This window comes from Anguilla rostrata, chromosome 7 (assembly GCF_018555375.3).
Source record: "Anguilla rostrata isolate EN2019 chromosome 7, ASM1855537v3, whole genome shotgun sequence".
Lineage (NCBI taxonomy): Eukaryota > Metazoa > Chordata > Actinopteri > Anguilliformes > Anguillidae > Anguilla > Anguilla rostrata.
The window spans coordinates 1,859,381-1,882,372 of NC_057939.1; the positions used below are offsets into that span (position 1 = coordinate 1,859,381).

Consider the following 22,992-nt stretch of genomic DNA (forward strand, 5'->3'; position numbering starts at 1 on the left):
AGTGCAGGTAATTACATTTGACACAAGTGTAAATTGTGTATTTTCAGCTACCTGAGACAGAAGGTAAAGCCAGCAGCAGTGATCTGATATTAAATGGATTTATTGCCATCTGGTAGAACGAAGATACTGCCATTGCCTTCAGGCAGCTCAGTTGTTCAGGCAGTGAAGAAAATAAGGGACTGTTCATCAAGTTCAGATGAAATTAAACATTTATTTTGATTATGCCATTTGTGCAAGCAATAAATGCTAAAACATGCAGTGAGATACATCAATTTTACTAAGTGAAAAGAAGCAAAACAAATTTTGAATCCAGCTTTCTAAAAAAGAAAAATAAACAGTCATCATGAAAGCTATAAGGGCGGCACAGTGGTGCAGTCCTAGGATCGAATCCCTGGGCCTTTCTGTGTGGAGTTTGTATGTCCTCCCACAGTCCAAAGACATGTCGGCAGGCTAACTGGAGACTCTAAATTGCCGATAGGTATGAGTGGATGGTGTGTGTGGCGTCCTGTCCAGGGTGTATTCCTGCCTCTCGCCTAATGCATGCTGGGATAGGCTCCAGCAGCCCCCGCGTCCCTGACCAGGATAAGCAGGTATAGATAATGGATGGATGGGTGGCATATTTGGGCCTCAAAGTTTAATTTTCTTTTTTTTCAGGAACAGTGAATTTCTATATTAAGGCTTATAGTGATAACAACAACCCTTTTAACATTGTAACAAGAAATCATGTGATTAAAATATTTGAATATGGATGGATGAAAGCTATGCTATTGTGTAAACAGATTATCAAGGCACTTAACAATGTATGACTTCAAACAGCCAAGCTAGCAGTGATGAAGAGCTGATAAAATTACCAGTAACACATGAAGGTTATGTGCTTTATTAATAGAGACTTATTATAAGAAGCATAGAAAAAAACATAAAATGTAATTTGTATTTTCGTTAAAAGTATTCTTTTTGATATAGAGAAGGTCTCAAAATTAAACAAACTTAAAATATCTCAGCCTAGTTACCGTCCCTGATTATGCATCTAAACAATGGAATAATGAACAAAGCTCAGCCATGCTAACTCAGACAGTGTGTATAGATAAAAGCTGCACAGGTTATGACAGAAGTAACATCCTATGTTAGCATGTATGTGGTTTTATATGTATAAATGCAGTTATGTATGCATCAGTGATTATCTCTCTTTCTAAACATCAGTGATGATTTAATTTAATGCCCCCTTTTTGAAATGTGTTTTTTTTTTTTTTTAACCTATGGCCCTTACTTTCATAGGATTCCACTTGGTTGGGGCACTTTTTGCGATTAGCCATGATATGTGTGAGTAGGCTATTAATTAATGCCACTCAGAAAATACATTTTCAACCTGACTGACACAGGGGCCATATAATCCATTTAATTTAATCTCCTTCTGTTTTCATCTGGAAGGATTCCTCCAGGCTTTTCATGGCTTGGTCTTGGGTTATATATCTCCAAAGGGTGGGAATGTCAGCAGGCTTAGCTTTATACGCCACGGCAAACTGCTCATTAAACCTGTGGAAGACGTACTTCCAGTAGTCTGAGGCCTGGATGCTGGTGTCAGGCTGGATGCGCCAGTCAGGGTAAATGCTTTGATAGTCCTTGTATGGATGCCATTTCCCCTCTGTTTCTCTTGACCTGAACCTTGCCTCACTGGCAACACAGGAGGGGCAGACATCACTCAGTAATTTACAGGAGACATTATCTTTGTGTCCCCTGATCCCCCAAGGACGGTGAATGGAAGCAAAGTGCTCTGCGTGGTTCTTGCCGCCTGCTTCACATGGGGTCTTGCATTAGGGACACTGCCTCTCATAGCCAAACACCCTGTTAAACAGCTCCTTCTGTGGCTGAAAGGGCAGTGAGGTCAGCCTGGCCCTCACATCCCCACCGTTCTGAAACTCTGCAGTAATGGACTGCTCCATTTCATCCACAAGCACCTTTAGACACTGGGAAAAATCTTCTGGCTTGGTAGTGTTTAAGGACAGGACCACTGTGAGGGGGTCTTTGGGGATGGTGAGCTCCTGTAGGTTACTACAGATATCCTGAATGAACTGCTGAATGTTCTGGTCCTCTTCATTGGCCTTCATCTCTGCATTCTTAATGGCTTCCTTTAATCGTTTAACCATCACCTTCAGGTGCTTAATCTCAATGTTCCTGAGATCATCTCCCTCAGAGAACTGCTTAACCATCTGCTTGAATATCCAGTCCTGCACGAAGCTCTCGTAGTTCCTTACGTAACTCTCAAAGTCCTTAAAGTTATCATCTGAAAGCAGCTGCTTGAGAATTGAGAACTGGAAGAAGGATCGAGTGCTGAAATCAATGGCTTTCTTTCCTCTCAACACTTCATCCACAAGGTCAGGGCCCAGAGACTTGGTGATGTATTCCTTCACTGCAGGTGCAAGACAGTTGTAGGTGAACTCATTGGCTTTCTTCTGACACTGGTCTCGTTTATTGAACAGGTCCTTAAAGTCAGTGCAGTACTGTTCCTTGGACTGCTCCAGACAGCGACGGGGATCATTTGCATGGATAAAATCCAAATGCATTTTTTGAAACTCCCGTGCTGCATGTCCACAGATGTGGATCTTCAGACTGGCCTGAAACTCAGCACTTGTGTCCAGATTCCTGTCCCTGTCCAGGTTTTCATCTACCATGCAAAACAAGTCTATCATGTATGTGTTATGGTAATCAGACCTTGTTCTCACTTTCTCATCCACAAACTGCCTGCTGCAATTGATTATGTGATCGGCTATCTTTTGCATCTCCACCTCCTGCTCCTTTCTTATATCTTTTGTCCTTTTATTTTGTTCTTGAGCTTTACTATTCACTTTGAATGGCTCCATTCCACATTCAGATAATTTGCCCACTTTGGACAGAATTTCACATACTGAGCTGCCTTCTCTCTCAGAGTTTGCCCTCAGCTGATGATGGACATCTTGGACAATATCTCGTTTTTCCAGGCCAGAGAACTGCAGTTCTGCCACAGCCTCATTCCACATCTTCTCAAATTCAGTCTCCAGCTCTTGATCTGACAGATCTTTACTTTTCCTGCAGTTCTCAATCAGGTCCAGCACCTTCTGCTCCATTGTAGCTGTATGATTTTTCTTGATTATCTCTAACCTGAACATATCCTTTCTAATCTCCACCGTGGCATCTAGCTTGTTTATAACAGAGTGCTCTGTCTCCCTCCTGATGGTTTTGGCTGTGTTGATGAATTCCTGCTTGTACTTCTCCACTAAGTGAACGTGTCTCCCTGGTCTCCGGTAGAATTCCATAAGATTGTCCAAAATGAGCTTTACCCCTTTGTCCATTTCTAGGGAGGCCTCACATTTCAGGCTGCTCAGTAAGTCATCCACATTGGAGGATGGCTGAATCTGTGCTGCTATTGTGCCAAGGTTTAACACCTTTGTCTCAGCTTGGCTTAACCAGGAGAACATGCTCTTCCTGAAGGCCCACTCCCATGTGTTGAACTCAGTGCAAAGCTGAGTATAAGCATCAGCCACCAGGCTGTTGCGGAAACTGAAGATGAAGTTCTCATACTTCACTGCGCTCCACAAACTCCTGGTCCATTCTAGGAACTCAATGAATGTGTGTGGTGAGCTCTTTCCAGACTTGTGTTCTTTAAAATGCTCAATCACACTCCTCTGGAGCAGATTCACAGAGTCACTGTAGCCAGAATTCACCGGTGCCATGGGAGGGATGCTATCCCAGAGTCCTGGGATGTACCATGTGATTCTCTCTGGATCGTACTCCATGACATCAGTAAATTTTTTGATGTTTCCCTTCTTTTCCATCTTAGCTGCTACTTGGGTCATCTCATTCAGCTGATCCAGGAGCTTCCTGCTCCTCAGTTTATTGTCCTGGGCAGAGATTTCTGGTACATTCTGGTGCACAAAATGACAGCAGGGTTTTCTCCCAACTTCTGTCATGCGCAGAAAGGCGTGCACCACAATCTGCAGGATGTCCTTCATCTCTGTGAAGGCGATTGCGATGTTGATGACTGTGATGTTACTCAGCCCCACCACCACAGTGGCCAGTTCATTATCATGCTCACAACTGTCATCCAGATGGGCCAACTCTGGTGACCTCAGACCTTCAGTGTCAATAACCATGATGTAATCACACCCAAGCAGCTCTTTAAAATCCTCTTTCACTCTAACGAGGAGCATGAAGGCACCTCTTGTGCACCTGCCACTACTGACGACAAACTGGACCCCGAACATGGTGTTCAGGAGGGTGGACTTCCCAGTGCTCTGCACCCCCAGTACAGTGACCACCCGGATCTTACTTTTATGCTGTGTTAGTTTATGGAGTTCCTTCAGAACCTGAGTCACCCACTGCAGAGGAATGTTGGATGCATCTCCATCCACCAGCTCCAGAGGAAAGCCTTCCTGCAGCAGCTCGGCAGCCAGACGTGGCAGGCGCTGAATTTCAGAGGTGAGGCCTTTGGGGTGTGAGCAGGCCGACTCGTACAGCTGACCCATTTCCCGCAGGAAGTGCTCCATCCCCAAGGATGAACTAGAGATCTTCCTGTCCAACTCTCCAATGAGCTCCTTGTTTTCCCAGGAATTCTGACACTGTTCCTTGTACTCCGCCCGAAGGAGTGGAAGGCTTTTGCGTGACAGGTTGTCCAGGTTGATCCTCATCCACTTGAGGAAATACTTGCGTTCCTCTGTGGAACCAGACATCGCGGAGATGAAATGGGACATAGACTCTGAGATGTTGTGAGCCCTCTGCTGTGCTCTAAGCTGCTGTTTTTGTTCTGCAAGCTCATTCCTGTAAAGGTCTATGTTCTTCTCCCCAGCATTTTTCATCCTGCACTCTTCCTTCTCCAGTTTGGCCAGCTGTTTCCATGCAGTCCCTTGCAAGGGCAGCTCTTTCTCCTTGAAGCTCGGTATATCAGAAATCCTTTCTGTGATTTCATCAGTCTTCTGCTTTCCATTCAGACAGTAAATGTAATCTTCATCAACATGGATTCCAAGCTCATGGGCAACAGCAGACATCCGTTCAACACTCATTTTGATCACGTTTCCCTTTAAAATTCCACTTATACCCAAACGCAGGGTTCTGATGAATTCTGTATCATTCATCTGCGGACCCTTTATGATGATGTTACTGGGATTTAGCTCTAACTCAGAAACACATCTGCTGAAATCATCTTTATTGAAGCTCTTGCTCTGTGAATTGATGATCCAGAACCAATGAGCCTTCAGGTGCTGGGACTCCAAAAATTCTGACCCAAAATCATCACAGAACACAAATATAGCAGCAGAGGTGCGGCAGAGGAAAGTGTACTGAGTTTCAAAGTCTCTGAGGTCCCCACGGAGGTTAGCTATAGCCAGTGGCTCAGAGAAGATGTCAATGCTTCTGTTCCCACTGGGCAGATACCAGCTGATCTCCACCAGCCCATTGGAAATCCTCTTTGTGGTGTTACCGCACTTCATGTTTCTGTGAACAAAGGTTTCGTGGTGCTCCTGAGGGCTACTGACAAGCTGGTTCAGAAAGTGAGACTTGGACAAGCTGCTGTTTCCCAGCCTCACAAAAGAGACCAGGGGGAGCTCAGAGAGAACAATGTTCTCCTCTACAAACCCGCTTGGGTCTGTTAAAGAGTGCGGCTTGTACTTTTTCACAATATCCCTCATGGCCCAGAGCATTAAAGTGCACTGCTGTGTATCACACTTAGGAAGCAGCAGAGGCACAGAGAACTGGCACATGGACATTTTCAAAACCATCTCCTGCTGGAGACAGCCATCTGAGCAGAGAAACACAGCAGTTATGAGGTCCAGGGGGTTGACTCTGTTGCTGTGGTCCTGTGGATTGCACAGGGTGTCCATTAAGCTGTCCAGGTTTTGGGAAGTCATGTCTTGTTTTGAGGCGCACCTACCCTTCCTAGCAGCCACATTCACCATCATCAACCTCCTCAGGAAACACCATGGCAGAGATTTCAGAGACTGGATGCTTTCATCAGTTAAAGTCTCTCCATCAATCTCCAGCACCTTGCTCAGAGTCAGCTTGTTCTTCAGGTGGTGTTCCAGTCCCAAGTCACTCACCAGTTCATCCAGACTAGTTTCTGTCATTGGGGAAATAAATTGAATTGCATTATTACATTTCTGTACAGCGACACACAATCCGTTCAAAATGACTAATAATAGATGTGAATGTAATGCTTACAAAAAGGACCTGAATAATTCAGCGACCTGAATAATTCAGCGTATTTTTATGAGGTTTAAAATGACAAGTATAAATATTAAATATGCATCCCCAAATGAATACATTTTGTCACTGACTTGTTTGTATGCATGTTGAGCTGGTCTTGCTGCAGATGCCGTTTGGAAGGACTGCAGTGATGTTGAAAGTATATTCCATCCCAGGTCTCAGATCAGGAAGGACAGCTGTGGTGGTGTTGGGTGCACATTTCTGTAATCTGGGCTTTTGTCCCTCACAGCCGTAGGTGATGTGGATCTCATGAGAAATTCCCTCCATGCTGACCGGTCTTTCCCAGCACAGAGTCACTGACCTGCTCATCACATCAGTGGCTTCCACGCTCCCAGGGGCACATGGCTCTATTTCAGAAAACGAAGAGGGGCGTTTCAATCAGACCTGTAATCTCTTTTAGCCTGCAAACATTATATGTTGCAAGAAAAGTCCCGGATATTTACAGTTGTATACCTGAAAAACTACAGATCCTGGCATACCGAATCCTTGCTATCCCTTGACTTCAGACTTTATTGTCCACAAGTGGAAATTTTCTTTGTACAGTAAAATTTGGTAAATTTTGGGATGGTATATCCTGTGCAGCAACTGCGCCCAATGTCATAACACAACATAAAACTTTAGATTTTTGTCACCCCAGGTCTGGTAAATGGATCCCCATAAAAGGCGTCGTTATGTGCCATACTAAAAATATAATTTACACTATCCGGTGGCCTTGTGACCTCTACTATGTGGGTAAATCCACGAGATGTTTGAAGCAACGAGCTCGACAACACATTTCTCATAGAAAAGGTAGTTTGTAGCCTTTTTTTGTTCATTACAGTGGTGGCACAAGTGACAAGCAGTAACTGCTACTGTGCTGTTAGCCTTTATTGATCGCCGTACAAGGTTCACGTAAAGTAGCCAACACAATCTCACAGCACTAACCCAGAAAAATGTACTGCGCATGGTACTTGCTCAAACGAACGGTAAATGTGAAAAACATTTGATTACAGTCAGCGCCACCAAAATTTTCTGTCACACCCTCAATAAACGGCAAAACTCCCAGTAGAACATTGCATTAAATCTTTTAACGTTATATATTTTCTGAAATATTATTGATTCCGCTTGGTCACAGTGAGTGAAACTAGGCGATCTGAGCGTATAGTTTCTCTGTAAATTACGTCAGAAGGATTCAGCCTTGTTGTCTGCTAACTAAACTTCACAGCACAGTCATTGCTGTTATCATGATTGTAGCATGAAGTGTCTCAAAATCCATTGCAACCATTTACAAATGACCTGGGATTTTGAAGTTATAAGGCGGTATCAAGTCTCCAGTGAAAATATTGCCATTGGCTCCATCAGTCAGAACAAAAGTTGCGCCGTCCGTCTGGACGGTTTCGTGCTTGTTTATTGGACTTTTGCACCACTGATGTGAGCTTCAGTATATGCACAAATTACAAAGAAATATGTTCAAATCAACATTTCATAAACAATGCCCTGAATAATAAATGATTAAAGCCTTTACTTTGTCAGTGTGATTATAATTAGTGAGAACCTTTCTTAAGAAACTTACCTTAGCCTCATCTTCATCTCATCCTCCAGGACTGGAGTTAAACCTGCAGACGCTGCGGCCCTCCAGGACTGGAGTTAAAACTGCAGCCACTGCGGCCCTCCAGGCCTGGAGTTAAATCTGCAGACGCTGCGGCCCTACAGGGCTGGAGTTAAACCTGCATACGCTGCGGCCCTCCAGGACTGGAGTTAAACCTGCAGCCACTGCGGCCCTCCAGGATTGGAGTGAAATCTGCAGGCACTGTGGGTCTCCAGAACTAGAGTTTGTTCCCTGCTCTTGGGTTTGTGTAAGAACTCTCACCTCCTCCTTTTTAATGACGTTCTGACCCCAATTAGAAGTGCACTGTCATTGTCTTTCATCTCGGTAAGTACACTTGCTATATAAAACATTAGGACTGCTCAATATATAATCAGCTATTCAAATGGGCTTCAAATACTTCCTAATGCTAGCAATTGTAAATGATAGCTTCAAATAATTGCTTATTTATAAGGCTCCTTTTGACCAGCTAGCAAGCTGGGCTAATGCTACGTAGCTAGGTGATGACCTGAAAATGAAGCTAGGGGACCTGGTCGCTAACTAGCTCGCTGGGCTTACCTGTGACAAGTGTCCTTGCAGAGCACAGTCTGTAGCCGCATTCACTGCAGAACTTGTCATTCTGCCCACATTCCCTGTGGCACTGGGGGCAATCCATCCTCCTCCCTCTGAGCAAACATCACACAATTACAGCAAGAAGAACCAAGACACCATATACCAAATTTCTAAGCATTAGGGGTTAAACACCTAACCCCTAATTGCTCCCAACCAGCTGATTGGTACCTTGCATGGCAGCCTTTCACCGTTGGTGTGAGAGTGTGTGTGTGAATGGGTGAATGAGAGGCATCAATTGTAAAGCGCTTTGGATAAAAGCGCTATATAAATGCAGTCCATTTACCAATTTTTCTTTTTATAATATAAATCAATGGAGCTTACAGATGAATCCCCGGTTGACTCCAATCGTCTACTTGTCAGCTCAGTTTAATAATCTTGCATTTTTGTGAATAAATGATGGCCATTTTAGTCAGATGTGTTCACTCAAGTAACTTTGTTAGATCAATTATACTTCTCATTGTCATCCTGACCTTTGTTACACGAGGCAAAGCAATCTTATTAAAAATAAATAAAAATTTGTATTTGAAAAAATCAAAAAGGATTAAATTCCGTTACATTACAGTACATGTATTTAGCAGATGCTCTGATCCAGAATGACTTACGATGTAGGACACTATATTATACAGACGTGACAACATTTCAAGAGAAAGGAGAATGTATGTGACACCACTAAACCCCTAATGCAAATGAATTACGCTAAGCAAGAAGAAACTGACTGGCAACTCTTACAGATTTTATACGTAAAGCCCTATTTCTGCACGGTTCTGTGCTATAAGCCTGGTATTAGTTTGACCTTTCTCGATATTAACCCATGCTACGAGTAGCTCGTTTTTAACTTCACTTACCGGAAAAATCCGTTCTAAAATCCAACAACGTTTTTCCGTAAAAGAAGAAAGCAAAGCGTGAACTTGAAATCGTACTGTAATCTTTTTCACCAGACTGATGCTCCAGACCTGGCGCGCTTGAAACTGAAACAACTATTGACTGCCATGCAATTTTGTAAGCAAGCAAATCGAAAGTATTTATTTTAGTTTCGTATGGGAGGTGTGTTCACTGTATTTACTTTGTTAGATTAATTATTTTTCTAATTATCAACTTGACCTTGACCAGGCAAAGCTGTTAATAATATTAATATTTAATAATAATATTCTTGTTAATAATTATCTCTTGGTAGCCTAGCTGTGGAACAAAAGCTGTATAAATCTCTTCCAGGAAAAGTAAACTTTTAAAAGAAAATTTTTATGTCACCTAAGGGTAAACTTAAGACGGTTGAAATGCATTACATTACATTTATTTAGCAGATGCTCTCATTCAGAACGAGTCACTATGTAGGAAAACATGAGTGAGTTCAGCTGATGTATAGAGAATTAGTGCCATACCTGACTAACATTTCAAGACAAAAGAGAATATATGTGACATCACTAAAGTGCAGACATCCTTAGAGGCCATGCAATAGGAATTTGTTAACCACTAAAGCAAATTAACTATAGCAAACAAGAACATGAAAATGCTGATCCCTAACAGATACAGATTACATACATATCAAGCCTTAAAAGAGAAGTTTAAAACCAGAAAAATACCCGTTACAAAAGGTTTGAGTGTTAGGGGTTGGGTATGGAAGAGAAGCAAATGTGCAGTCTGAGAAGGTTGATCTTCAATATGTGCATTGAGATTATTCTGTTTCAGTTGTGCCATCCTGAATGCTATTACTGTGGTTACCATTATCATTAGTATCTACTTCTGCACTATCACAATAGCTTACTTTAAAACCTCAGATAAGGAATTAAGGTCAACAGTGTTTGATGCTTTGTTGGGGATTCAGCTGCAGAAGATATACAATGAGTTTCAAAATGCTTGAGACTTTTTTTGTATCTCTATGCCACAATTTTAGATTTGTAATCGAACAATTCAATGTGGTTAAAATATACATTTTCGTTTCACCATTTAGAAATGACAGCACTTTTTATACATACAGTATTCCCCCCATTTCAGGGCACCATAATGTTGGTGATAAATGACTTCACAGGTGTTTCTGATTTGTGAGGGGAGTTCAACTGCTTCCTTCGCGCAGATATAAGAACAAAACAAACTGTTTGGAACATCGAAAAACAATAAATAAACACTGGTGAGCTCAATCGCCACTAGGGGCCTGGTTGGCAAAGGAATACATCCACAGTCGATGACCAAAACATTCTCACAATAATGAAGAAAAAACCCCAAACACCTGTTGACAGATCAGAAACACCCTTCAGGAGGCTGGCATGGATGTGTCAGTGACTTCTGTCCACACAAAATATTACAAGCAGAACTACAGAAAACTATAATGGAACTATAAAAATAAAATCCCTCGCAAGGAAAACAAAGCCTGAGGGGGATAGCTAAACCAAAGCTACGAGGCGCAGGTATACTGCTCAACACCACGGTGTATACACCAGGTTTTACACCCGTCTAACCAAAAACTAAAATAAATAAAAACAAATTTCCTCTGACAGTTTGGCGTAATCGGTTTAGTTTTTTTGGTCTCTGGCACAAATTTTCCGTTACATATGCTGAGGTCTGTACTTGTGGGAGTAGCTAAAGGGAGGGGGAACAACCAGGGTGGGGGGCTTCAAATAGATCACGTGATTTCTCAGAAAGTCTTCAGTGCTAGTTTCAGTGGCTGTGGGAGGCACCAGTGCTTCACCTTTATCTGTGAAAAGAGCAGGATGTGTGCAAGTTTCATGCTGCAGCGATTGTCTCTCTACAAAGAGCAGTTAAGCAGGATGGTTTTCTTGCCCATGGCACAAACTAAACCCTCTAATGAGATAATGTCCATGTGCTTCTTACTGAACCAAAGTGCTCAATCGAAGACACAAGGGCTAAAAGTAAAGTAGGGGAGTGTGGGGAAATTATAGTTTTTGTATTTGACTCAATTCTTAAAATATTACTGGAGGTATATTAATAATTTTTACTACAAACAACCTACACCCCTTGGCTATAATTACACACCTCAATTAAGTCTCTGGGACGTACGATTCATTAGCAATATGACTGAAAGTACCGAGAGTGAGATGTTACATTTAACCCCGAGGTTGGTGTAAAGTGGTCCCACATCGGGCTTCATTGAGCTACAGTGAACATTCTTCATAAGGAGGAGGACTGAGATTTACAGTGTTCAATGTAATTTAAAAAATGATTTTTAAGTTATTAAGAGTTGAATTAAGTTAAACAAACAAAATTTTTTTTAAATCAGTTCAACCAGATGCCAGTAAATTATATCAGATGTTTTCTTTTGTAAACACCTCACAGCTAGACCAATGAGGGTTTGTAGCTGGAGGGGAAGGCACCGCGTGTTCTCCCTTGGCTGGTGTGATTCAAAACCGGAGATGTTAATTATTTTTCCTCTGTTCGTAAGAACAGGGCACAATTATAATTAAGAATGCACTGGTTCCGTTGCCACGGGTTAGATATGAAGGCGCTGCTTCATATCCCGCTTAAAACTGGCCCGAAACAGATCAGTAGCATTCAGGTTACTCTCCGTTCGCAAACGGGGCTATGCTGTCATCAGAGATATATCCGATCTGTCGCCGGACTGTCAATATCCCAATGGGAGCATCAGAATATTCACAAATGCGCGGAACAACACATCAAATATATCCATGACCACAGCAAGAAAACGTAACAGTTAATAGGTTTTACCTTCGTGATAATCTGACTCCATATTAATTAATAAGTTATGTTCCAAATTAGAATTTAGGCTTGATTTAGAATGGAACTCAGTTCGTCTGAAGTTCTACACCGAGGGTCAACGCAGTTTCACCCGGTACGCACCGCGGATGCGCCCGTAACGACAATTTAACTAGCTGTTTGCAGACGACACAGCGGTTGTGAGATTTCCCTCATGGGGAGTATAACCTAATTAGGGTTCAGGGACTCCGAAAGGGCCAATATTGGTCATCCCAGGATCAACTTGGTTCTGCTGACGGTCCCGCCTTAACTGAAAACTTGGTGATCAAACAAGTCCAACGGGCAGTTCCCTAGTCATAACTGGGGGAAACCGACTTAGAGGGCTGTTACAAGAACGAAACATTGACCAAGACCACACAAATCAAGTCATTAACAGTTTTAATGTCAGGTAGGTTATACACTTAAAATAGTCAATTTGTAGTTACAGAATTTAGAAAATAGTCTAACAATCAAAGATAAAGATGAGCATACCTGACAGCAGTCTACACACAGAAAGAGTCTTGTGTGGGAAGTCTGATTGCAGATTCCCAGAGGGCCCTGTTCCTCTCCTATAAGAACCCAGCGGAAGGCAGGTGGATGTCGCCACAAAAGGCTCATAAAACCATAAATTTACTTGGAAGGGGAAGATTGGAATTTGGTTCAGACAGGATCAGACAGATGGATTTACTAGGAGGAGTGTCCCAAAAATACAGTTTACTTCCAAATTTATTAAAATAGATTTTCTATAGGTTTGCTGGTTTTAAAACCGAAACCAGAGCATCACTCGCACAGAGACCATAAAAACCATACCAAATATGAATATTTGTTCTTGTGTTTGTCATGAAAACTCTGAAAAACATGAAATAACTGTACAATCACTTACATGAACCAACTGCCAACTCTCAATGTCTTTCCACAGTGTATTAAGATTGCCTAGTGTAGTGTAGCAATGTATTCAACCCAAATCTGGATTTATTTCCTAACAAAAAGTGTGCTTGAGTAAATTTCTTTCCTTATGAAGGTAGGGAGACAAGTTACCCAGTGACACCAGGTGAGGGCACTTTGGCTGTCCCTCAACTGTCCTGAGCAATTTGCCCCATTTCTATCATGTGATTTTATTACTTGCAATCTGAAACCTCCAGGACGTTGGGGTAATTTTAGAATTGCTTTCCCGTAGAAAAGAGGTGTCACCTGTTAACTGTCGCAAAACCAGATGCCAAGGTCTTACGGGCCACTCTGTCCCGACAATATCAGACTCTGCACCTGGCGAATTGCTTTACGACAGTCAGAGAGGAGATTCCACTCTATGCCTGTTCCCGTGGGCCTTACACTTTTATCAAAACCGCCAGGGGTCTGTAGAGCCTGAATGAACTGGTTTAAACAGGGTTTTAAATGGAGGGTGTGAAGGCATGTGGGCGGCAGTGTTGTATAATGGGTAAGGAACTGGCCTTGTAACCTAAAGATGACAGGTTCCATTCCTGGGTAGGAACCTGCCGTTGTACCCTTGAGCAAGGTGCTTAACCTGAATTGCTTCAGTATATATCCAGCTGTATAAATGGTTGCAATATAAATGCTATGGGAAAAGTTGTGTAAGTAACTTATTGGATGGTGCTTTATCCCACAGCAAAACATTGATCCCTAAAATACTGTAAAGCAACAAGGGAGTTTTTCAAAGCCAAAAACTGGAAAATTCTTGATTGGCCGAGTAATTCACTCAATCTGAGGAAATTTAAGGCAACTATTCCCTGAAACAAGCAGGAGATGAAGATGGCTGCAGTCCAGGCCTGGCACTACCCAAGAAGATACTCAAAATGTTATAGGTTGGGGATGGAAGGGGGTAATAATGCCATCTTAGGAGGTGGGTCTTCAGTCTGCATTCTAGATTATTTGGTTTATTATTTAGATTAATTCATGTTTAATGCTTTGAATGTGATTCAGGGCTGTAGCGGATATATTTTTCTAAAAGGATGTTCAAAGATTCTGTGTGAAGGAATGGTCAAAGGACCCCCCAGTATGTTCACTAATCTCATAAAACACTGTAAGACTATAAAACGTGCAAACCGTTTTAGCACACGCAAAACCAGTAGCACAACCAATGACTGGACATGGTATTTGTTTTGCACCTATCATGGTCGTGCTATTAGCTTTGCGTGCGCTAAAAGGTTTTGCATGTGGTAAAGGTTTTAGTAAATCAGGCACTTAATGTCTTTTGTCCTCATAGGTTGGACGCGCTTCTTTCATTTGTATATTTAACTGAAAATCTTTATGTTAAAATGTGTTCAACGCTGTGTTAATTCATGGCCAGTCCTTTACACGTGGTACCAGATGTCCCAAAACAAAGGCTACATGCTTTAAGTTGTATTTAATGTGCTACCACCACCAACACTGGTTTTAAGGACACAATTTGCTAGCCGCAGCATAACAGACATGATGTACAAGCCTGAGTCACAATCAGCAAGAGCACATCGTGATTTCTAAAATACCACAAAATTTGCATATTAGCATTGTTCGCTAGTATGTTACCATAATAGTTGATAAACTCACTAGCCGACTAACCGGACAACTCACATTCCAGAGCGTAGCGACACATTAACGGCTTCAGATGCCAATCAAGGTGAGACTTGACCATGTCTCCTTTGACTGAAGACGTGTTTCTTTATCTTTAGCCTTTGATAATGAACAGTGCTCACCAGTGCTGATCTGTAATATAGATGCGTGTGTTTTTCTTTGTATGTCTTCAGACACAGTGAAGCCTATGTGGAAGTGATGAAGTGCAGAATTATAGAATAAATCTATCTGAAATAATCAGCGGTAATGTTGATTAATAACTAGTTTACCATTACATTATGCTGTGACCCTGAGACATCCCTGCCTGCCCTCCCTTCTGTGTGATACCATTTGTTCACTTTACTGTATGAAAGGGAGTTGTGCTCTTTTCTCCAGGGAGGGCTTTACATCTGTAAGGTACAATTTTGAGTGTTCCTCCCACTGCTGAATACTGGTGAATCCACAAATGTCACAAGTTATAATTTGCAAACAGCAACTGGAAGACCAGGCCATAGGCCTACCAGGTGGAAGGGTCAAACGTACAAACAGATTACACCCCCTGGAATACTAGGCTATGGACAATTCCCGGTGAAGGGGTCGACAGGACAGGGCAAGGCTGGACACTGATGGAAATAAACCTTGTTGCAATGCATCAACAGTGCCACAGCACAAGAAATGTGCATGAATGAAGAACTGAATGTGAAAGAGGGATAAGAGTGAAATAAATGTGTAACTGAATGTGAAAGAGGCAGTGATTAGGTACATGTATAAGAATAAATGTGGGAATGTGGTTCGATAGATTTCAGATTTCAAGGAAGCCCTAAATGCTGAGTAACGTAACAAGTCTCGAGATTGAGTTTCTGAGATTCCTAGTCTTAAAAGGAACCTCTGAGTACAAAGCCAGATAAGGATTCAGGATATGAGCTTCTAATAACGGATTTCAAGTCTCAAAGGGACCTCTGAGTACTAAGCCAGACATAGAAATATTAAAATAAAATCCCTCGCAAGGAAAACAAAGCCTGAGGGGGGATAGCTAAACCAAAGCTACGAGGCGCAGGTATACTGCTCAACACCACGGTGTATACACCAGGTTTATGCCTATGTCTTACCGATAACTAAAATAAATAAAAACAAATTGTGCGATGATTTTGTGTATAGTTTGAAATTATTTTTTTAAAGAGGCAGTTAACACTGATCATTAATTAAACACTTTCCACACTTAGTACTTGACACCTACAGTTGCATGATTTATTACTTGAAAAAGCTTTGTCTGCATTTATGAATCAACATGGCTCCCGCACTTTGTGGAAACTTTTTGCAATTAATTATCAGGTTTTGCTTCAAAAAATTACACTATTTAATTAATTACATGATGTTTTAGGAGCCAAATGCTTAACGCTTATTGTTCTGGGCACGGCTCTGGGGCATGGGCTGGTTTTACCCTTCACAGTGCTGATGTTTGTCATCACATTGACTTTCCCATTATTATGAGCATCAGGCCTGTGCTGAGTGAGGAAGTGACATCACAGTCAGGAGTTTTAGAATGCTGTGGTGGTGGCAGAGGTGAGCTGTTGGTTGGCGCATGGTGGTAGATTTACTGCATTCTCTGAGTTCATTGGATCTGGTTTCTTCTAAATAGTGCTGATCTCTTCAGAGGAAACTGGAGCCATTGAGAGGAGATGATGTTCTATTTTAAGTTATTTTATTTTATTTTTTTAATGTTTGTTTAAACTGGATGAGTGGGCCAGTGATGGTCTGCTGCAGGTTAGCCTGAGTTCACCTGCCTTTTATTCAGGCCCTACCTGGACATGAATCACCTCTTTAGCTTTTGTGTGCTTCATCACCCTTTTCCTGTCCCCTGACTGAATGATTTATTCCCCAAGGGACAGACTGATTTTCCCTGCTCCCCTCAGTAGCTCTTGATTGGAAACACTTTCCTCCACTTTGTGAAGAAGCTGCTGGATATACAAGTTTGAGTGATTATACATTTGTTTTGTAGTTCTGAAATGTGTGAAGACAGTGGAATCTGCTGAATGTCTTGGAACAGCATTAGGTTTCCCCTCAGTTTGTTGGAGAAGCAGTGTGATGCATCCTGGGTAAATTTCTGCTTTGATATAATTTTTTGTCACTTTTTAAATGGCTGACTCAACCAACTCCTGCCCCCATAATGTGTTGAGTCCTGGTGTAGCAATAGTCTGTCTTTGACTCAATGTGGACAAACTCCAGTGACTGAGTCCTGATGTAAATCTTGGTTGATTGTATGACTAGAAGGTTCAAGCATTCATCTTTATGCCCCTTTCATTGATAAAGATGAATAGGCTTTTTTTTCCAGTGCAGAGAATTACATTTGGCACGCGTGTAAACTGTGTATTTTCAGCTACCTGAGACAGAAGGTAAAGCCAGCAGCAATGATGTGATGTTAATCAGATTTATTTCCATCCTGTGGTAGAATGAAGGTACTGCCATTGTCTTCAGGCAGCTCAGTTGTCCAGGCAGTGAAAGAAAGAAAATAAGGGACTGTTCATCAGGTTCAGATGAAATTAAACATTTATTTTGAATGTGATTATGCCATTTGTGCAAGTAATAAATGCTCAGACATGGTGAAATACATCAATTTTACTAAGTGCAAAGAAGCAAAACAAATTTTGAATCCAGTTTTCTAAAAAAGAAAAATAAACAGTCATCATAAAAGCTATAAGTGCAGTCCTAGGTTCGAACCCCTGGGCCTTTCTGTGTGGAGTTTGCATGTCCTCCCACAGTCCAAAGACATGTCGGCAGGCTAACTGGAGACTCTAAATTGCCCATAGGGATGAGTGGATGGTGTGTGTGGTGACCTGTCCAGGGTGTTTTCCTGCCTCTCGCCAAATGCATGCTGGGATAGGCTCCAGCAGCCCTTGCGTCCCTGACCAGGATAAGCAGGTATAGATAATGGATGAGCCTCAAAGGTCAATTTTCTTTTTTTCAGAAAAAGTGAATTTCTATATTAAGGCTTATGAAGTGATAACAAAGGCTCATAAAGTAATAACAACAATCCTTTTAACATTGTAACAAGGAATCATGTGTTTAAACTATTTGAAGAATATGAATGGATGAAAGCTATGCTATTGTGTAAACAGATTATCAAGGCACTTAATAATGTATCACTTCAAACAGCCAAGCAAGCAGTGATGAAGAGCTGATAATATGACCAATAATACATGAAGGTTATGTGCTTTAATAATAGAAAAGACTCATTATAGGAAGCATAGAATAAAACATAAAATGTAATTTGTATTTTCGTTAAACGTATTCTTTTTGATATAGAGAAGGTCACAAAATTAAACAAACTTAAAATATCTCAGCCTAGTTACCATCCCTGATTATGCATCTAAACAATGGAATAATGAACAAAGCTCAGCCATGCTAACTCAGACAGTGTGTATAGATAAAAGCTGAATAGGTTATGATAGAGGTAACATCCCCTTTTAGCATGTATGTGGTTTTATATGTATAATGACTGGTTGATGGTATTATCTGTATCTGAGTATCAGAGGCAACTCAGTGAAGGCTGCAAAAATGCAGGAATGTATGTATCAGTGATTTTCTCTCTTTTTTAACATCAGTGATGATTTAATTTAATGCTCCCTTTTAAAAAAATATATGCGTTTTATTTTATTGTATTTTGATTTTTAACCTATGGCCCTTTCTTTCATAGAATTCAACTTGGTTGGGGCACTTTTTGTGATTAGCCATGATATGTGTGAGTAGGCTTTTAATTAATGCCACTCAGAAAACAAATTTTCGACCGGACTGCAAGAGGGGCCATATAATCCATTTAATTTAGTCTCCTTCTGTTTTAATCTGGAAGGATTCCTTGTACCTGTGAGGAAACTATTTCATATGAATTCCAATCAGAAGATCATCATACTGAAACATCCATTCAATCTCCTGTTTTCATCTGGAAGGATTCCTTCAAGCTTTCCCTGGCTTGGTTTTTGGTTATTAGTTTCCAATGGAAGGGGATGTCTGCAGGCTTAGCTTTATACACCTTGGCAAACTGCGCATTAAACCTGTTGAAGACGTACTTCCAGTAGTCTGAGGCCTGGATGCTGCTGTCAGGCTGGATGCGCCAGTCAGGGTAAATGCTCTGATAGTCCTTGTATGGATGCCATTTCCCCTCTGTTTCCCTTGATTTGAATCGTGCTTCACTGGCAACACAGGTGGAGCAGATATCAATCGATAATTCACAAGAATCATAACATATGTGTCCACGGATCCCCTGAGGACGGTGCTTGCCGCCTGCTTCACATGGGGTCATGCAGAAGGGACACTGCCTCCCACAGCCAAACACCCTGTTAAACAGCTCCTTCTGTGGCTGAAAGGGCAGTGAGGTCAGCCTGGTTCTCACATCCCCACCCCTCTGAAACTCTGCAGTAATGGACTGCTCCATTTCATCCACAAGCACCTTCAGACACTGGGAAAAGTCTTCTGGCTTGGCAGTGTTTAAGGTCAGGATGGCTCTGAGGGGGTCTTTGGGGATGGCAAGCTCCTGTAGGTCACTACAGATATCCTGAATGAACTGCTGAATGTTCTGGTCCTCCTCACCCCTTTCTGTCACTCTTTCATTGGCCTTCATCTCTGCATTCTTAATGGCTTCCTTTAATCGTTGAACCATCACCTTCAGGTGCTTAATCTCAATGTTCCTGAGACCATCTCCCTCTGAGAACTGCTGTATCATCTGCTCAAATATCCAGCCCTGCACAAAGTTCTCGTAGTTTCTTATGTAATTCACAAAGTTCTCAAAGTCATCATCTGAAAGCAGCTGCTTGAGGACTGAGAACTGGAAGAAGGATCGAGTGCTGAAATCAATGGCTTTCTGCCCTGTCAACACTTCATCCACAAGGTCAGGGCCCAGAGACTTGGTGATGAATTCCTTCACTGCAGGTGCAAGACAGTTGTAGGTGAACTCCTCTGCTTTCTTCTGACACTGGTCTTTTTTGTTGAACAGGTCCTTCAAGTTAGTGCAGTACTGTTCCTTGAACTGCTCCAGACAGTGACGGGGATCATTTGCATTAATAAAATCCAAATGCATTTTTTGAAACTCCCGTGCTGCTTGTCCACAGATGTGGATCTTCAGACTGGCCTGAAACTCAGCACTTGTGTCCAGATCCCTGTCCCTGTCCAGGTTTTCATCTACCATGCAAAACAAGTCGATCATGTATGTGTTATGGTAATCAGACCTTGTTCTCACTTTCTCATCCACAAACTGCCTGCTGCAATTGATTATGTGATCGGCTATCTTTTGCATCTCCACCTCCTACTCCTTTCTTATATCTTTTGTCCTTTTATTTTGTTCTTGAGCTTTACTATTCACTTTGAATGGCTCCATTCCACATTCAGATAATTTGCCCACTTTGGACAGAATTTCACATACTGAGCTGCCTTCTCTCTCTAAGTTTGCCCTCAGCTGATGATGGACATCTTGGACAATATCTTGTTTTTCCAGGCCAGAGAACTTCAGTTGTTTCACAGTCTCGTTCCACACCTTCTCAAATTCGGCCTCCAGCAGTTTATCTGACAGATCTTTACTTTTCCTGCATTTCTCAAGCAGATCCAGCACCTTCTGCTCCATTGTGGCTTTGTGATTTGATTTTCTCTAACCTGAACATACCCTTTCTAATCTTCACCGTGGCATCTAGCCTGTTTTTAACAGAGTTCTCTGTCTCCAGCCGGCTGTGTTGATGAATTCCTCCTTGTACTTCTCTACCAAGTGAACGTGTCCTTCTGGTCTATCATAGAATTCAGTGAGATTTTTCAAAATGAGCTTTTCTGCTTTTTCCAGTTCTACAGAGGTCTCATATTTCAGGCTACTCATCAAGTAATTTACATCGGAGGATGGCTGAATCTGTCCTGCTATTGTGCCAAAGTTTGACACCTTTGTCTCAGCTTGGCTTAACCAGGAGAACATGCTCTTCCTGAAGGCCCACTCCCATGTGTTCAACTCAGTGCAAAGCTGAGTATAAGCATCAGCCACCAGGCTTTTGCGGAAACTGAAGATGAAGTTCTCATACTTCACTGCGCACCACAAACTCCAGGTTCATTCAAGGAACTCAATGAATGTGTGTGGTGAGCTCTTTCCAGATTTGTGTTCTTTAAAATGCTCAATCACACTCTTCTTGAACAGATTTACAGACTCACTGTAGCCAGCATTCACCGGTGCCATGGGAGGGATGCCATCCCAGAGTCCTGGGATGTACCATGTGTTTTTCTCTGGATCGTACTCCATGACATCAGTAAATTTTTTGATGTTTCCCTTCTTTTCCATCTTAGCTGCTGCTTGGGTCATCTCATTCAGCTGATCCAGGAGCTTCCTGCTCCTCAGTTTATTGTCCTGGGCAGAGATGTCTGGTACATTCTGGTGCACAAAATGACAGCAGGGTTTTCTCCCAACTTCTGTCATGCGCAGGAAGGCGTGCACCACAATCTGCAGGATGTCCTTCATCTCTGTGAAGGCGATTGCGATGTTGATGACTGTGATGTCACTCAGCCCCACCACCACAGTGGCCAGTTCATTATCATGCTCATAACTGTCATCCAGATGGGCCAACTCTGGTGACCTCAGACCTTCAGTGTCAATAACCATGATGTAATCACACCCAAGCAGCTCTTTAAAATCATCTTTCACTCTAATGAGGAGCATGGAGGCACCTCTTGTGCACCTGCCACTACTGACGACAAACTGGACCCCGAACATGGTGTTCAGGAGGGTGGACTTCCCAGTGCTCTGCACCCCCAGTACAGTCACCACCCGGATCTTACAGTCATACTGTGTTAGTTGATGGAGTTCCTTCAGAACCTGAGTCACCCACTGCAGAGGAATGTTGGATGCATCTCCATCCACCAGCTCCAGAGGAAAGCCTTCCTGCAGCAGCTCGGCAGCCAGACGTGGCAGGTGCTGAATTTCAGAGGTGAGGCCTTTGGGGTGTGAGCAGGCCGACTCGTACAGCTGACCCATTTCCCGCAGGAAGTGCTCCATCTCCAAGGATGATCTGGAGATCTTCCTGTCCAATTCTGCAATGAGCTCCTTGTTTTCTGGAGAATTCTGACACAATTCCTTGTACTCCGTCCGAAGGAGTGAAAGGCTTTTGCGTGACAGGTTGTCCAGGTTGATCCTCATCCACTTGAGGAAATACTTGCGCTCTTCTGTGGAACCAGACATTGCTTTGATGAAATGGGACATAGACTCTGAGATGTTGTGAGCCCTCTGCTGTGCTCTGAGCTTCTGCTTCTGATCTGCTAGCTCATTCCTGTAAACTTCAATGTTTCTCTCCCCAGCATTTTTCATCCTGCACTCTTCCCTCTCCAGTTTAGCCAGCTGTTTCCATGCAGTCCCTTGCAAGGGCAGCTCTTTCTCCTTGAAGCTTGGTATATCAGATATCCTTTCTGTGATTTCATCAGCCTTCTGCTTTCCATTCTTACAGCAGTCACAATCTTCATCAACATGGATTCCAAGCTCATGGGTAACATATTGTCTCTAATAATAGATTCCAGTGTTGTGAGTTTGATTCTAGGTTGTTTGTTTTTCCAGTAGAATTTTGTGTTTAGTGAGTCAAGTGTATTGAACCAATTGGGTGTTGGTTGGACAGGGGTCGTTAAGAAGAGGTAATTGATTCTGGGTAAAATTGACATTTTGATTGTTGCAATGTGGCCTGCAAGGGAGAGTGGTAAATTATTCCAGCGGTTTAACTGATCTTCGGTGGATTTAAGGATGGGGGTAAAGTTGAGGTGGAACAACTCTGGAAGATTGGAGGAAATATCAATGCCCAGATATCGAATGTTACCAGTTGAGATGCTGAAGGGTAGTTTTGGGGTTGCAGCCTTCCACTGGTGTTGATTTAGTGGGAGGATAGTGGTTTCGGACTAATTAGTGGAATAGTCAGAGATAGAGGAGAACATTTCTGAGTTTAAACACTGCAGGTAATGATATTGATGGTTTTTGTATATATAATAATAAATCGTCGGCATATAAACTGACTTTATGGGTTGTGTTGTTGATTTCAGTGATTTGAGTGTCTTGGCGAATGGCGGCTGCTGTGACTGTTATAATCAGGGTCTTAATGAGGAGTTTGATTTAAAAGTAAAGCTTTAATCGTGTACTTTAATCGTGTGTATTTTGTTCTCCTCTATTTTCTTAGGCCACAGGTGCACCTGTATTTATGATGGCTAGTCCTGATACACATTACAGGCACACCCTGGCCTCCCTTCAGTTTGTTATGTACTCCTTTGGAGACTGATGTTATATTTGTAGTTTTTTGTACCCTTTGTGATTTAAT

General features: G+C 42.2%; 2 protein-coding genes across 2 annotated transcripts in view; both read right to left on the bottom strand.

Moving 5' to 3' along the window:
- LOC135258439 (interferon-induced very large GTPase 1-like) overlaps nucleotides 1–22,992 on the bottom strand; it is a 465,270-nt gene that overhangs the window by 247,992 nt on the left and 194,286 nt on the right. The window lies entirely within an intron of this gene.
- LOC135258449 (up-regulator of cell proliferation-like) lies at nucleotides 262–6,637 on the bottom strand. Its single transcript, XM_064341840.1, has 2 exons — nucleotides 6,303–6,637; nucleotides 262–6,085 (listed from the first exon to the last, which is right to left on the bottom strand). Exons 1-2 carry the CDS (start codon nucleotides 6,538–6,540, stop codon nucleotides 1,812–1,814), a joined length of 4,512 nt encoding a protein of 1,503 aa, XP_064197910.1. The 5' UTR covers nucleotides 6,541–6,637; the 3' UTR covers nucleotides 262–1,811.

What these genes read in the sequence shown, in the direction of transcription:
- LOC135258449 (XM_064341840.1), bottom strand. Translation starts at nt 6,540, where the DNA reads ATGAGCAGGTCAGTGACTCTGTGCTGGGAAAGACCGGTCAGCATGGAG. An exon ending in CTCAACATGCATACAAACAA is followed by an intron (nt 6,086 to 6,302) that starts GTCAGTGACAAA and finishes CCCCAATGACAG; the next exon opens with AAACTAGTCTGGATGAACTG.